At 37.9% G+C, this 17,309-nt stretch overlaps 2 protein-coding genes across 2 annotated transcripts in view; both read left to right on the plus strand.

Moving 5' to 3' along the window:
* LOC131062624 (RNA cytidine acetyltransferase 1) overlaps positions 1-17,309 on the plus strand; it is a 105,872-nt gene that overhangs the window by 58,940 nt on the left and 29,623 nt on the right. The window lies entirely within an intron of this gene.
* LOC131062633 (uncharacterized) lies at positions 13,102-14,923 on the plus strand. The gene is made up of 3 exons (XM_057996342.2): positions 13,102-13,601; positions 13,710-14,118; positions 14,232-14,923. The coding sequence occupies exons 1-3, from the start codon at positions 13,452-13,454 to the stop codon at positions 14,825-14,827; spliced, it is 1,155 nt and encodes a 384-aa protein (XP_057852325.2). The 5' UTR covers positions 13,102-13,451; the 3' UTR covers positions 14,828-14,923.

Below are 17,309 nucleotides of genomic sequence, written 5' to 3' on the forward strand. Positions count from 1 at the left end.
CCTCTTTGATCCATTCAACTTCATTGCCAATTTTTTGTAGCATTTGGTTGAGTGGACAACACAAGGTGTCCAAAAAATGTGCGAATAGCGCTCCTCAACCAATAACCCAGGAGCCCTATAGCTTTTTGGCATTGTTTGTTACAACTTGAACAACATTTTGAGGGCCAACTTCCTCAATGGCTTGGCAAGGAATATTAGTACTAAATGGACCGTTCTTCACCTACCCTTCACAATCCATTGCTTTCAAAATTCATTGTCCTTTTAGGGGACATTGTAATAACATTGATCAATGGGTGATTTCTTGCATCTTTCCATCCAATAGATATGATGGACACCCCTGTTTTGATTCATCAATCCTTGATGGGCTTTAAGGAGTCCTCTACATGTTTCACCTCTTGTCCAACAAGGAAGTATGCACCTTCTCATAACCCGGGCCCTTGAATCCCTTTGGAGCCTCAAATTGATCTCACCATTTTTTGCCAATAAGGTGAGTGAACATCATTAAATACCAATCCTTTAGCATAGATACATCTAGCTATATGTCTTGCTCGACAATCTCTCTTCCCTTATTGTGAAATGTTGTTTCCAAGGGTCCCTTTGCTCTCTTATATGTCACAAGTTGTTCTTGAGGTACAAACAAGAATGGATGGTCCTCTGTAGGTTCAAGATTGGAAGGTGATGGAGAGGCCTTTGATCCTTTCTTGTTCTTTGCCAAAGGATGAGCCACTATAGCTATTTTCCTTGTTGCTTTGCTTTCTTTTTTGCTTGCTCTTCAATATATGCGAATACTTGTTCCTCTGCAAGAAGGCCTTTACCTTTTGGTGTTCTTGGACAAAATTTGACGTCTTGATGAGGGATAAAACACAAATGTGCTTTCACTCGACTGTATGAACTGTTATATTGGGCTTTGCAATAGAACAAATCCAAGTGAAACCTTCTCCACTTAGAAGTAGTTGTACTATTTCCACATATTTCCAAAGGGGAGGGTGGGGGTCTATTTTAAATTAGGGCTGGCTCCCAGAGCTAGAAGCACTTGCCATTTTAATACCTAACACAAGTAATTCTATAAACAACATGGATATGCACAAAATCACAAACCAAAATGAAAAAAACAAAATAAAACTGAAGAGTTCATTTTAATTTGTAAAAAAGTTGCAAGGAAAAAAAACATAGAAAACAACTCAAAGCTTACCTCTTTTGTTGAAATCTTCCTCTTCAATGACATTGAGAACAAATCAACAATTGCAACCAAATAGGAATTGCACAAGAACCAACTTCAAGCATGCAACAATCAATTTTCTTCTCTCTTCGAGCATTGGCAAGCAAAAATGAAAGTTCAACGATGGAGCAAAATGGTTTTGTTTTTCATTCTATTGAGCATAAATGAATCTGGCTTGTCAGGGTTCGACAGGATTGATCCCATATGTTTTAGGCTGGACTCTGCCCGGACCCACAACAAACTACATTCGAACCCGAACTCGGTTTGAACCGGACCGAGATCCGGGGGTTCCTGTAATGTCCCCTTTTTGAGATGATATGGTTTATGATTGGATTAGCCTATTATTGGCCCTCGTAGGCTAAGACTGATGGGTAGAGGGTCCCAGTTGGCAGTGCAGGAGGCTTATTTCCATTCCGAAGGTTAGAAATGTTCAGGATTGCTCTTCGTTTGGTTCAGTTTGGCCTTCGTTTGACTCTGTTTCACACACTTACTATTTATAGTAAGTTAGTATTTGATCGAGAGGGATCGTTACTATTTTTAGTAAGGCAGTTGGATGGGTAGTGGGAACAATGGTTGACCTCTAGGTTCAGATGCAACATAGAGATAATGAGTAATCAATGAGATATTAAAATTATAATGGCATTTAATGATATTATTTGTTAATGATTATATTATAAAGTTATGATTTAACTTTATAAAATGTCATTAAGAGTGGGGCCATTATAGCATTAAATGACTTTATGATATGATGACTAAAGAGGGGGGGGGGGTGTTAAAAAGTGTTTAGGTTGTTTTCATAAAGCGACTTTATAAAATGACAATATAAAGTCATTTTAATTAATAAAGCTCTCAAGCTTGTTCGAGAAGCTACTTCATAAGGAGGAATTAAAAGTAAAGAAGGATTTATCCCACATTGAGCATGGAGATTGATTTGGAGTTTAAGGAGTCTTTATAAACAAACCTTGTCTTCCTTCAAGAGCATGTCATGAGAATATTATATTGAAGCTATTTCTCTTGTTGCTGATATTCAGTGACTGGATCATTCTGAGGACAAAACCCCTTGGAAGCTGAAGGTTGGACGCAAACCCAGACCTTCTAAGTAGAGTGGATTTATATCAGAGTCCACCGTTGAGCTTAATTAGTGAAGTTTCTGAAGTTTACCATCAAGGGTTTGAAGAATACTTGTTGCAGATTGAAGACTTAAAAAAAAGAGTGAATCGCTGTTACAAAGAATATTGCTGCTGCTGTGCCTTAATTCCTTTGGCACGTGGGACTCATGCTGCTCATTAGTGTGGTGTTTTTACTTCAAGAAGAGTCAAGGGTATGATGGTATATCATTGAGGAGGGTTCTATTTGCTATGCGTGCCTTTCTACATAGCCACGTGGGCTCACAAAGTGCAGATTGCAACTTACAGCAGTCTGTAGCAAAGTTCTGGGCAGGGACGTATAAGCTTGAGGCAAAATGCCAAAGCTTTGGTGCATATTTCATCACTTTTGAGAATGCCATGGACTTTGGAATCCTTTGAATGTTTAATATGGTGGAGAACATTTATCTCTCAGGCAGATAGATCACTTTCAGCTGTCACATTCATAGATAAATGTGCATTTCCAGATTTCAATAAAAGCGAACAGCTTGTCTTTCCGGGTATGTTTTGGCATTAATGAGTTGGTATATATAATCTATTCGAAATAACAATCATTTCCAGCTCTCTAAATATTGCATTTAGTATCCGGACTTACATTGTAATGCCAAGAGTCCCGGGTCATCATTCTATACTAGCGTTGTAATGAGATAGAACATCAATAAAAGGAAGGAGAGGTTGCATGATAACTGTTTGATGAAATGCCTTTGTTGTAGTTATTCATTCAGTTTATATTGAATCACTAGTATACATGCCAAGTGTTTGTAGAAATGCTTATTGGCTGTAAGAATCAGTTATAATCATTTTCAATCTTCATAAGCCATTGGATATCTAAAAGAGAAGTCTTGCATTGCATCTCTGTTATTTGTTAAGCTTATTTACATTCTTTTTTAAGCTTTTGGTCATCATTGGCAATCATGAAAACAAACCCAAACAAACTGAAACAAGAACAACAAGTACAGACTTTGCAAGACAAGTGTTTGACAATATTCCTTGGAGCTCAAATAATCACAACACGGTCAGATTTACCAAGGGATATTACAATTCTACTGAAGGACCCGGTAATGTGGTTGGCAAGATACACTAGCCGAGACTTCACTCAAATTTGACAATTAACTACGCTACCAGGAGACGTGTCTCCTACCCCCTTGAGATGCGTATCGGATATGGAGACGCGTCTCCGGTATCGGAGCCGGAAACTTCCCGTTGCACAAGCCATTTAGATTGGCTATGGTACCAGTAGTATACGCAATTTTAATATCAATTTTTGTTCAATTTTTAATTTAACATTATACTTTACCATTGTTCTTGTTTTCAAAGTTCTATGTCATGATATTTTCTGGAAATTATTAAATTATATTTTAAAAAAATTGGTGGATTGCTGAAAATTAGCCGTACCAGTACCGGTACCAGTCTCCGAGTACCCCCGTCTCCCGGTAACCTTGACAATTAATTGTTCAAATCTAGATGCAACTCAAAAAACGCAGTGTAAATGAAAAAATGAAGGATTTTAAGGAAATAACTGAATAAGGGGATATTGGGGATAAGACAGTTTCATTTTGCAAGTTTTTGAGACATAATCTCTCTCTCTCTCTCTCTCTCTCTCTCTCTCTCTCTCTTTGGTAAATCAGGGTGGCCCTGTGTTGATGTGTTTTTTATGCACATGCAAACACAGAATAAAATACCAAGGTATCTTATCCTCTCTTGAACAAAGTTTCCCCGAATGCTGAAGATTTCACCTAAGGATCAATGGAGGCAACTCCAAGGTTCTTATATGTAGGGTCTCTATGTGTGGATAAGCTCTGTTGGTGTGATGTGATTTTGCTAGATTCACAAGGGGACTTACATTCGATTGCCTGAGCGTTTAATCTGTTGGAACTCAAGTCCTATCTACTCACCGAGATAATAAAGAAATAGCAAAAGGAAAAGGACTCAGAAAGTCTACTCTAAGACCTAGAATGCAAGAAGATGGATGAATAACTAGGTGGAGTCCTACTGGGCTGGGTCTCACCATCAGATTGAAGAATTTGACACCAACTCAGTGCAATCTTCTAAGGGAATTTTAAAGATGTTCAAATTGTTACACCATCAGACACTGATCAGCATTCAAGTTAATGCATGAATAATAGACGTGTAACGACTCGAGATTAAGCTTATTTTATGCCAGTTGACCACGCAGGGCGCCCTTACAATCAGCAAGAGTCTAGTGGTTTGGACTAGGCGGATTCCACGCGAGTGCATTCAGTAACTTCCTTCATTCAATCTAATTAACCATCATCTAAAATGAAGATTCAACAAAAGACCATGCATATTGCAAAGAAACGACACATTTCATCATAACTTCAATGAAAATGGAGTTCATTTACAATCAAGGCAACAATTTCTTGCCTTCTCTTCCTAATCTACTCAAATTGCTATTTAATCACCACTCATTATTGACTAATAGCTATTCTAACCACTTATAGCTAACTATTAACTATTGACTAATCTCTTAACCTTTACAAATGAAGAGCCAGAGCTTTATATAGAGAGCTCTTTACATTTCAATGGCTCTGATTGATTTACAATCAATGGCTAGGATTACAAGATGAAAACCCTAATTAGGGTTTGTTACAACAAACTTCCCTTAGCCAATGAGAAAATTACATTTCATGAGTGTGGACCAATAGGAAACCGAGGTAGGTGCCTCAAAGTTTGTGCCATCACTGGTGAGTCAGGTACATTGAATTTGGACATATTGATGTGGACCTATATGACTGGAGGAACAATGACTGGGATGCCACCTTGTTTGGTACTTGCTCGTATCTCTTTCGATACACAATTTGGTGATGCTGAGAAGCTAACTTTGATTAACTCTTCTGAAACTATCTGCTTCTTCAACGTACCCTTGCACTGACCTTGGTTGATCCTCCTCTGTCCTTGATGTTCTTGATGGATGACTTGCCTCTCCTTGGCTCTCCTGTGCTTGATGAGGCTTCTTCACGGTCAAGCAATTTCTTCTTTTCTGCCATCTTGTGATTTCTTCATGTGATAGAATGAGGTCCTTGAGGATAGCTTGGTCCATTACGTGCAATTCCTTGAACACTTGAAGTCCTTCAACTTGGAAGTACTTTGAGTCCTCTCTCACTCATTTGAAGTGTCCTTGATGATGATGAAACTTGATGAGGTCGCCCTTGTCCTGGCCTGATCTTCCTCCATCTTGATTTTGCTGGCCTGCAAAACAAACAAGAGATGATTAAGAATACATGACATATTCATTCTAAGATAGCATTTCTTACCTTAAATCATCAACAAGAAGGCATTAGGATGAATTTCGCTCAGGACCCTCTGGAAGGATAGGCCCTATAATGAAATTTGCTTTGGACCCTCTCCAGGGACATGCCCTATAATGAAATTCGCTCTGGACCCTCTGGAAGGGTCAGGAGCGAATTTCTTCCTTCCTTTCACTTCAATTTGCATTGATTTTCACCTTTCGATCCCTCTCTCATGAAGACATCACTTATTTGACCCTAAAAATTGCCTAAAAGGACTTTGCTTTGGACCTTGGGCAAGGTACAGGCATCAAGAAAAATTCGCTCTGGACCGTTTGGAAGGGTCAGGAGCGAAATTTGCCTTTTAGCTCAAATTTTATCATCTCTTTGCCTCAAATCACTTCTCAAGGCAATAATACATCAATCTTCCCTCAACTATGCCATAGGAACAGAGATCTTAGTCTCAACAATGAGCGAAATAGAGGTTTTAGGAAATTTTGCTCTGGACCCTTCCACCTTTTGGAAGGGTCAGGAGTGAAATTTGCATTCTTGGCTCAAATTCATCATTGCCCTCTCCTCAATTCACTTCTTAAGGCAAGAATATATCAATTCCCCCTCAACCATGTCCTAGGAACAAAAACTTTGATTTGAACAAGGAGGAAATATGTGTTTTTAGGAGAATTCGCCCAATTTCTTCATCGATTCATCTTTTCTTTGTCTTGAATTTAACTTACTACACTGTAATGTCCCCATTTTAGCAGACTTGGATTTTGTGAGATTAGCCTATTATCCTGACCCTCGTAGGCTAATGTGTTGGATAGAGGGTCTTTTGAGGATTGGTATCATCTCCAGTGTTCAGAGTGCTTCAGTTTGGTCTTCGTTTGGCATCATTCGGACATCATTTGCTCTACTTCCTATTTTTAGTAAGTCTTGGGATGTTAGAGATGGACCCCTACTATTTTTAGTAAAGGGGGTATGGTCATATGCAGTCTCCTCATGTTAGCTCCCAGTTCAGACGACGTTTGAAAATACAAAGTATTCATGGAGATATTTATGTTTAATTGGCTCAATTAAACATTAATTATTTGGAGATTATATTATTAAGTTATAAAATGACTTTATATTATAAAGCACTTAAATGAGGGTCTATTTATCATGATAAGGGGGCCAAGTTTATTAATAATTTATGAGCACATAACCCAAGGTTTAATTACATTATCGATGCCAATGAAATATTATAACATTTTAATGTTGCCGTGAGCAGTGCGCTACAGTAGTTTGAGTTCTATAGAAGGGGATTTAGAAAGGTTGAACAACTATATATATTTGACAAGGGATTTGCATATGAGGAGAATCAAACCAATATATCAAGGCAGCCATTGAAATTCCAGGTTTTCTATCTATGGTCATTGTATTAGAAAATCATTACTTCATTGCATCATTTTCTATTATGATTATATCATGAAATACTTGGAGGTTGCATATGTTTAATGGAGATATAATTTGCATATTCCACATTCATGGTAACATTCAACATTGATCAGCCACTTAGCTTTCATGCCAATTGTTTGCTTAAATGCCTAATGGCTGTAGGTATACATTGGGATGCATGACAAGTGTTTGTCTTAATGTCAACTAGCTGTACTAGTTAATTTCAGTCATTACATATGTGTGGAAAGGTCTAAAACAGCTAGTATATCATTTCTATAACAACTTTGCATTGTTAGAAGCTTTCCATAACTTCATTTGCAGCCTACAAACCCAAAGAAGACAAATAAAGAATTCACTACGGCGGCTTCAAACATTGTATGCCAAGTGTTTGACAATATTCCTTGGGGTTCAAATAAGCGAAACAGGGTCAGATTAGTCAAGGGATATTACATACACCTCCTTCCATCACCATCAAGTCAATTTGCTATCAAAACAAGGTTCATTTAGTGCACTAGGTGAAATTGAGTCTTTCTAGGAATTTCGCTCTGGACCCTTTGGAAGGGTTAGGAGCGAAATTTGCATTTCTAGGCTCAATTCACATCCAAGTTGCCTTGGACTTGCCCATTCCCCCTTATCCTATCATATTCAAGCCAACTTGCTGTCAATTTGGCGTCTACTTAATGTTTTTGACAAGAATTTAGGCTATCCTAAGGATTTCGCTATGGACCCTTCGGAATTTGACATGTTAGTCTCCCCGTCAGGATTCATATATGGAATATAACATTTAAGTATAAGTGACATTTCCTTATATCTTTCTTCTTTCTTATTCTTTAAGTTATATTCCATATATATTGTCAAGATGTTTGAGAGTGGTTTCGGACCTCTAGGAGTTATAATGCAAAATCTAGTTTTTGGAGTCTTCTTCAATTTTCCAAACTTAGTCAAATTTCACGATCAGGATGACATTCCAGACACAGCCAAATTTCAGGACATTTGAGGATCAAGATGACATTCTAGACTTCTTAAGGTGAATTTGCTCTGTCCTTGATGTAAGGGATGGGACCTAGGAGGACATTATGCATTCAACCAAGGTTTGATTTAGCAACTTGAAGTGCGATTGGATAGTACACAAAAAACACCCTAGGAATGATCTAAATAACCCCTAATCACTCAATTGACCCGACCTCTTGAGGAGATCCACTTGACTCAATCCCTTCAATGCAAAGGCTAAGACACTAAAACGACTAACAACAAAACCAAAAGGGTTAACCCCAGAAAGCCAAAAGTGGGGGTCCTCATTTGCAATGGGGCAATGTGTGAAAACGTCACAACACCCCGCAACCCCAAGTTTTGGGCCAGACTAATCCTTGGGGATGATGGCAACTGCTTGGAAGCCACCATCATCGGATAAGTCGAGATGGTGACTCGAACTTGGGATGTCGCTGACATAGACTGGATGCTTTTGTCCAACTGTGCCACCCCTCCAGGATGAGACATAATCTCTCTTTATTTCCATAGCTTTCCCATGATTTTCCTCTCTATATCATGAAGTTTTGTTGTCATATTTTCTCCATTTATATGAGTGATTGAAAAAACACTACTCTTAGGTAGTGCTTTGTTATTGCTGTTTTAAGTGTTGTGCTACCATAAATATAATAAACTGTTATAAGATAATATGTACACAAAACCTATTAGTGATTTGTCTTGTAGATGAAGCCACTATGGTTTGAGCACACAAAAAAGTCCAGGAGGATGCAGAATTCAACAAATTAACATTGGTATTAGGCATGCGAACATGCAGAAACATATGGATTCAGTTAACAATAACTCTTGCAGCATGGATTGTAATGGATTATTGGTTTTGTCTAGCAATGTTTTTCAATTTACCACAATACTGGGCATGTATTTCTGAAATTGTAAAGGTAGAAATAAAACCGATACTACATGATGATTGTGCATTCTCTTCTTTAGTGTTAGGCTTGCATGCTCCGTCCAAATATCTCTTGTTGGAACTCAATTATCTATAATATCCCCATTTTCAAAGTGAATTAACTGGTTTGGAGTTTTCCTGAAATGAAGTGAAGTGCACTAGATTGCTATTTTAAATGCTCCAATAATGTTAATTTTTTTGCTTGTGACAATGAGTTGTACCAGTAAGTGATGATTCATGTGCTGATTGATGCTGTGTTCAGAGTACATGCATCTCCTAGTGACAAGGAAACTAGGGTTCAAGGATGGGACACCATAGCTGTACTTAAAGCTCTTGCTGACTATATTTTAATGCATTATAGCTGTACCCTTAATAATACTCTCTTGCAGCCTATATCAAAATGATTCAGTGCCCAATCCCATGTCTCCAAGTGATTCTATGAATGCGACACCACTGCCGTTGTATTCTAAGTCTGTAAGTGACTCAGCTGTGCATATAATGGTTCTTGTTCTTTGCACATGGGAGAGTAATTATCTTTTGATCTAGCAGTTGAAGAATTTCAGCTATTGTGAAGAACAAACAGCAAAAATCCTTGATCTTCACATCAGTATGTCATTGCACTCTTCACATGAAAGAGTAGTAAATTAGTGAAATTAAGAACTAGGAATACACGGCATGGCCTCTAAATTGTGTACTAGATACTTAGCAACTATGGACCTTGGGATGTAGAGTTCTGGAACTGAGGGAAGTGGGCCATGAATAGAAACCTCTTCTAGTATGTTTTTATAGATGTGTAATCTGCACGAAACACTTGGACACATTATAATGCTCAGACTATTGAGCTCAGTATGGATGAAGGTTCAAGTCAGAAATTTGCAGGTTCACTGAGATGAATAACAAATATTAATGAATTTTATTTAGATGACATAAATGATAGAACATTATAGCCTTGATTCTAAAAACTACAGTTGATTCATGAGGTGAAAATACTATCGCATGAAGAAAAACCCAAAAATGTATTCAACATATTCATGGAAATGAGGTCTGCTAGTTTTTTTTCACCTCTTGCTTTTGTTTTCTCTATTTGGCGGTTGGTTCTTGCTCCTTGTTTTGGTTTACCCTCAATGGATCTAGGTAGATCAATCCTCCCTCGCTCTTTCAGAAATGTGCTTACAAGATTTGGACCCTAGGTTTGCAATAAGGAAATCAAAGTGTTGCTTGTGGCTGGTGGCTGGTGGCAAGTGTAAGGTTGATAAATGCATAATTAGTTTGAATCAAGGCATGCTAGCTTGGAAGGACTCTCCAATTGTTAACATTGATGTCCAAGAATTTCAAAAGAATACGTCTACCTTTCATGGTAGAAGCCTGATTTGTAGATTCCTTGCATGTAGTTATCGCTCAAAGACCTATATTTTTGGGCTCAAAATAATTGGGAAACAATGGAGATTATTAGCTGTTTGCTTGTGCCAAAGGGTATTTTATTGCCATATTTATTAATGAATTTGATAGAGATATGGTTTTTGGTGAAGGTCGTAGTTTTTTCTGAGATGCTAAACTCTTTCAATTCCATTGAGGAAATGCCCATGATGGCACTAGTCTAGATTCGGATATATGCTCTCCCTTAGGAATTCTGGTCCCAATGTGTTTTCAAAATGATTGCCAAATCATTGGGGTTAGCCATTCACATTTTAGGGCATTCCAGGTTAAGGGTTTTTCAATTAATTGCAACATTTTTTTGAACTAGATATCACAGTTCCTCTTCCAAAAGGTATAACTCTAAAGGTTGGAGAGATGGAGTGGATCCAAGCTCTAGATTGCAAAAGCTTGCCACTTGGATGTTGTGGGTGTAATGAATATGGACATCTTAATTTCAATATTAAATGGTAAATGCAACCACAAAAGACAAGAATATTCTAAGAAAGATTAGGAGGGTGTCATTAAACCCAAAAAGAAGAGTACTATCAGGAACATGAATCTTGATAATAACATAAAAAAGCCTTTTATTAGATTAAGTCTTCACATGATGGTATGTGCATAGCAGAGAAATGGGACTCGCCCGAAATCGCCCAAACTTGGCGAGTTCGAGTCCGAGTCAGGCCAATCGAGTCCCAGGGGCTCGGACTCGGACTCGGCCGAGTCTGGCGAGTAAACTCGCCAGACTCGCCGAGTTGGCGATTTTGGCCCAAAATCGCCAAACTCGGCGAGTCCCGAGCCCTGGACTCAGCCGGCGTTGGCATAAGTAAAAAGTCAATAAAAAATTAGTTTGGAAAGTTTTTTTAAATCCGTTTTTTAATGTTAATTGTCTTCTAGCCCTAAAAGTGACTTTCATTTCATTCACTTGCAAAAAAAGGAAGAGTAAAGTGAGTTGGGAAGAAAAACAAGGGTGCATAGAAGAAAAACCAGCAAGGAGGAAGCTCAAGTTTTCTTCAATTTGTCACATTGGAGCTGCATTGTGTTTCGATTTGGTGCATCAAGAGTTGGATAGGAAGAGTTTGCAGCTCATTTCAAGCTTTTTGTAAGAGGTAAGATTGTTTTTTTTTAACATTATTTTGTTTTTTATATGCAAAAATTCCATTTTCTATTCATTTATTTTGAAAGTTTTACATTTTCTTGTATGCAAGATCTTTTGTATGTTTGTAATTTGTATGTAGCATGTAGTATGTAGTTGTACTAGGTAGGGTTGTATGTAGGGTTTGTTAATTTTTTTTTTTTAAACTGTAGGGTTTGACAAACCCTACAATTTAAAAAAAATAAAATTTACAAACCCTACTTTAGTTTTTTTGAATGTATGTATTAATTTTATTTTGTATTTGTAATGTTTTATTGCAGCAAACTTCACTTTATTATTTGCCTCAACTTCAACTTTCACAAAACTATCCTAAAATGTCTACTTCAGCTTCTAGACCCCCCATGAGAAAGGACCCTGCTTGGAATATCATGAGGATTTTCCAGGGCAAGGAAAGGGGCAAACAAAATGTATGTTTTGCAAAACAATATTCCATGGAGGTATATATAGGCTGAAATACCATATTGCTGATGTGCGTGGACATGATGCCGAACCATGCCTAAAAGCAGTCTCTAAGGACGTACGTGATTGTTATGTAATGGTTGAGGAGATTGAAAGAAAAAAGAAACAAAAGGAGGATCGAGCGGCCATTGGGAGAGAGACAGTTTTAGGAAGAGGGACACAGTTAGGTTGCGTTGGAGGCCCTTCTTCCTTACCTCCATATCGTCCCACTCAGTTTGCTACTGCTGGTGCTTCCGTTTCTGCTTCTGCTTCTATAAGTGGCAGTGCCACCGCCACTTCTCATGCTCCTACCACTAGTAGTTGTAGTGGGAATGTTACCATTGGACCTAGGATTCGTAAATCTAGGTTGGATTCCTTCTTTGTGCCTCGCACTACTCCTGGGTCCCAACCGTTGCTTGAGGGCATGGGTTGGAACAAGGAGGTCCATGATGCTGCTAAAATGGCAATTGGCAGGTTTTGGAGCTACAACTGTATTCCATTCTTTGTAGCCAGGTGAATGTTTTACTAACTTTTATGTTTGATAACTTTGATTGTTTTAATTTTTATACTTAACTTATCTCATTGAATTTTTATACTTAACTTATCTCATTGAGTTTCTTTGCGACAGGTCTCCTTATTGGCAACAAATGGTTGATGCCATTACCATATGCGGGGCGGGGTTCAAAGCCCCTAGTGAGAGTGATTTGAGGGGACCCATTTTGTCTCAAATGGTGGATGATGTGAAAAAGGATTTAGATGAACAACGCCACATATGGAGCACTAAAGGTTGCACCATCATGACTGATGGTTGGATGGATAGGAGAAATAGAACTCTCCTTAATTTTCTTGTTTCTTCTGCAGGTGATTGATTAATTTTAGTTTCATATAGTCTTTAATTTTTTATTTTTTATCTAATGGTTTATTGAATGATCATTGACCTAGCTTTATTTTTTTATTTCAGGGGGCACCGTTTTCATCAAGTCCATTGATGCCTCCACCCATTGCAAGAATGCCACCTACCTATGTGAGCAGATAGAGGAGGTGATTGAAGATGTGGGTGAGGAGAACGTGGTACAGGTGGTAACTGACAATGCAGCAAATTATGTTGCTGCGGGTAAACTTTTGATTACAAACTAATTTTGTTTGCAAATTAATTACTATCTTGTAGTTTGTACCTCCTTTAATTACAATTTACAATGCAACAAATTATGTTGCTGCAAGTAGACTATTGATGGAGAGGCACCCATCTATAGTTTGGACTCCATGTGCTGCTCATTGCATTGACCTCATGTTGGAGGATATTGGAAAAATCCCATGGGTCAAGAGATGTGTAGAAAGGGCAAGAAATGTCTGCAAATTTGTATATAATCATTCATGGGTGTTGGCTCTTATGAGACAATACATAGAGTAGAAGGAGTTGCATCGTCCAGGAATCACAAGATTTGCCACAAATTTCCTCACATTGCAGTCCATGCTTAGGTCTAAGTCTGCCTTGAGACGTATGATTGTTGGTGAGGAGTGGTCTTCCTCATCCTATGCTACCACCCCTGCAGGGATAGAGATGGCAGACTGCATTTTTGATGAGCAAGGCTTTTGGGTCCCTTGTGATGAGATAGTGAAGGTAATTTTTTTATAAATTCTACAATTTAGCTTCATGTTTTATAACTTATTATATGTATTCTCTTATTTGCTCATTTTTCTAAATTACACAATATTTTCAATTTTGCAGTTTGTTAAGCCCTTGGTGGTTTTGTTGCGAGTTGCGGATGGAGATAAGCCCGCAATGGGCTATATATATGAGGGCATGGATAGGGCGAAGGAGGCCATCAGATTCGTCTATGGAGCAGATGAGAGCAAGTATGGTCCCATTTGGGAGATCATTGATAGGAGATGGCATCATCAGCTACATAGGCCCATCCATGCGGTAGCCTATTATCTGAATCCGACATTCCGTTTTATCTATTCTTTCAAGGCTGATGCGGAGGTCCTTAATGGGCTATATGCAATCATGGAGAAGATGGGACCTGCTGGTACTTCTCAGATAGACCTTTTTCGAGAGCTACAGATGTTTTTAGATGCACAAGGGGAGACCTTCTCTCGTCCTGTCGCCAAAGACGGTAGGACAACTATGATGCCAGGTAAAAATAAATTGTTAGGCTTAATTTTAGTTTTATTCAATACTATATTGTAACTTGTTAAATGAGTTCATGAGTGAGACTGATTTTATTTATTTTTCTCATTTCAAACTCAGATCATTGGTGGAACTTTTTTGGCCCAGAGACACCAAATGTTCAGAAGTTGGCCATTCGTATCTTGAGCCAACCATGCAGCGCATCAGGTTGTGAGCGCAATTGGAGTATGTTTGAGCACATACACTCCAAGAGGCGCAATGGATTATCTGTGGAGAAGATGAATGATCTCGTCTTTGTTCACTACAACCTCTGCCTGAGAATGAGAAAGAATGCAACAGTTGACATGTCTCCTATCATTCTAGATGAGGTTGATCTTGAAGCAGAGTGGGCCAATGAGAATCAGACAGCTCCTGAGACTCCTATAGCTGTATTTAGTGATGATGACATTGATTGGATCGACCAGGTAGATATAGAGGCTGAGGCTGTAGCCATGGCAGAGGAGGAGCAGAGAGCACGAGCAGAGACAGGAAATACTGAGACTCAGAGTGACACAGCCGTTCCTGATGTTGGTGAGCATGACACAGCCGTCCCTGATGTTGGTGAGCATGGCATGGTGTCACGGGGAGCGACTATGGCTGCTGAATCATCCAGGACCTACTTTAAACGCCTTCGCAGGGGGCCAGGGCGAGAGGGTGCACGGCCCTCTCAGCCATAGGCTTGTACACTTGTAGTTGTATTTAGTATTTACTATTTTCCTTTGGTATTTGTATGAAACATTTGATGATGATCATATGATGACATGGATTTTTTATTTCATGAGTTTTGTAATATTATATACATTTGACAATATTTATATATCTATGTTTCTTATTTTCTTCAGCTACAATTTGCGTTTATGCTTATGTGATTGATGTATACTTGTGTATGTAATCAAATGAGCCGAGTTTAATGATGTTTTTTTGTCTTTAAGGTGTATTCTATAAAGGGTGTCTGAAACAAGTTTTAATTCTTTAAAAATCTCTAAATTTCTTGAGTTTTTCACTTTCCCGAGTCTAGCCGAGTCTGACGCCGAGTCCCGAGTCCGAGTCCGAGTCGGCCTTGCCGAGTTCGAGCCGAGTCCGAGTCCCATTTCTTTGGTGCATAGTCATTGAGAGACGATCTTAAGAGAGTGGATCTATAAATTTGAAGGCAATTTGGAAAATGTAGTTGACGAACAAGATGTTGGAAAGGTCCTTTGGATTTGAGGAGTATAGATTAGAGGTTCACTCCCATAAGTATACTTTGAAAGTTACGATCAAGCAAATCTTGGCCTTCCCGTAGATCTTCAAGAAAATTCTAGTTTAGAACATGAGGCGTCAAGTAATGCTTCTATCCATAGATGATCCAAAGAAAGAAAAAGAAACTTTAGACAATAAAGCTAGGAAAACCCAAGAGATACATTGCCTTACAAGTTGTAGCTATGGCAGATGTGATTGTTGGGAATCAATCTCAGCTAGAGAATAGCTTGAGAATTACCAAGAGATCAAAGGCTACCCAATGCTCTTAGAACATTTGAAGATTGAACTACCCCTTCAAGAAGAGGCTTCTCTAGAGATTCCTGGAGAAATTTAAATCTTACGTCATATTAATTCAGGAAAGCAAGATCAACTTTTATCAAGATTTCCCAAGTATGTTCATCTTTCAAGGAAAATGAGGAATTTTGTATAAACTTACTAGGGGTTTGGTTGGCAGCTTAGTCGTTGCCTACAACAGGTAGGAGACCAATGTTTAGGAAATGCTCTCTATTGATTCTTGGCTTGCTGGATCAATTCATGTTTTGACCTCTAATTTGTGTTTGCCTCTCATTAATGTCTATGGTTTGCAATCCACCTGAGATAAGATTCACAATTAGGGCCAAATCAAAGATATGTTAAGAATAAATGAAGAACCTAAGTGTATAATTGCTAGAGATTTCAATTCTAGATGTGATTATTCGAAAAAGCAGGGTGGATCTCCTTCACCTCCTAATGAGGACAGGCTTTGTATTCTCCTCATAGATTCTACCATGGAATATTTGTCCTTAAAACATTGATTTACTTGGACTACTAAAAGAAAAGGAATAGATCAAATCTTGGCTATGATTGGTTGTTTCTTGGTTTCTACCTCATGGTTAGATAACTTCTTCATTTGTATTTCATAATCTTGACAAAGGGAGGCTTCGATCATTGGCTTATTTCCTTGACTATTGACCTCGATAGTTTCTCGAGATGCTCTCCTTTAGAATGGAGAAAATGTTTAACTTATTCTGATTTTGAGTAGTTGGTTTCCTCTAATTGGAAATGCTAGAATCATTTGTGTAGTACAAGAATGTGTGTTTTCAATAAAAAATTGAAAGCATTCAAGCTTAGACTCAAAAAATGGAACCTCAAGGACTTGAACAATTGTTTAAAGAATAGGCTACCTTGGAGAACAAATCGATAGAGATTTATTCTTTGCTCTTGGATAACAACAATTTGGATTCCATCATAGAAGAGTAAAATGAAGTCTCTTTTAAGATTGATGTTAGTTACAAACTAAGCTGCTGCTGCTGCTATATATATATATATATATACAAAAAAAATTACACTAAAACTATACATAATCTAAAAAGAGTAAGTTAAATAGTAGACTTCAAAATACATTTCATAATTCATAGCATATACATAATTTAAAAAGAGTAAGTTAAATAATGGACTTCAAAATACATTTCATAATTCATAGCATGTAATTCTATGAATATCATATATATACATTTTGTTCTTTGAATTAAAAAGCTAATTGATAATTCAATATTATATCATACAACATATAATATATCTATATGTCAAATCATTACAAAACATGAAAATAGTAAATACAATAAAATTGTATCTTCGCCTCTAATGAAGCACCTAGATCTAAGTCATCACTAGGCTTAATTTCATTTGAACCACAAGCAATCGAATGCCACTTCCACTAGCTACATGAACATCATGTTGAAGAGCCTCCTCATATATATATTGACTTTGGCAAGGTCTAAAACAAATGTGTACAAGTTGACTTTGGCAAGCTCTAAAACAGATGTATCTGAGTTGGTACAGTTGGGGGCTATATCCCAATTCTTCATTACCTCTTCATTGTAGTCAACTTCCTTAGGTGATAGGAGGTGCAAGTCAGAATGGATGTAGGCAAAGACTTAA

This window comes from Cryptomeria japonica, chromosome 5, assembly GCF_030272615.1.
Source record: "Cryptomeria japonica chromosome 5, Sugi_1.0, whole genome shotgun sequence".
NCBI lineage: Eukaryota > Viridiplantae > Streptophyta > Pinopsida > Cupressales > Cupressaceae > Cryptomeria > Cryptomeria japonica.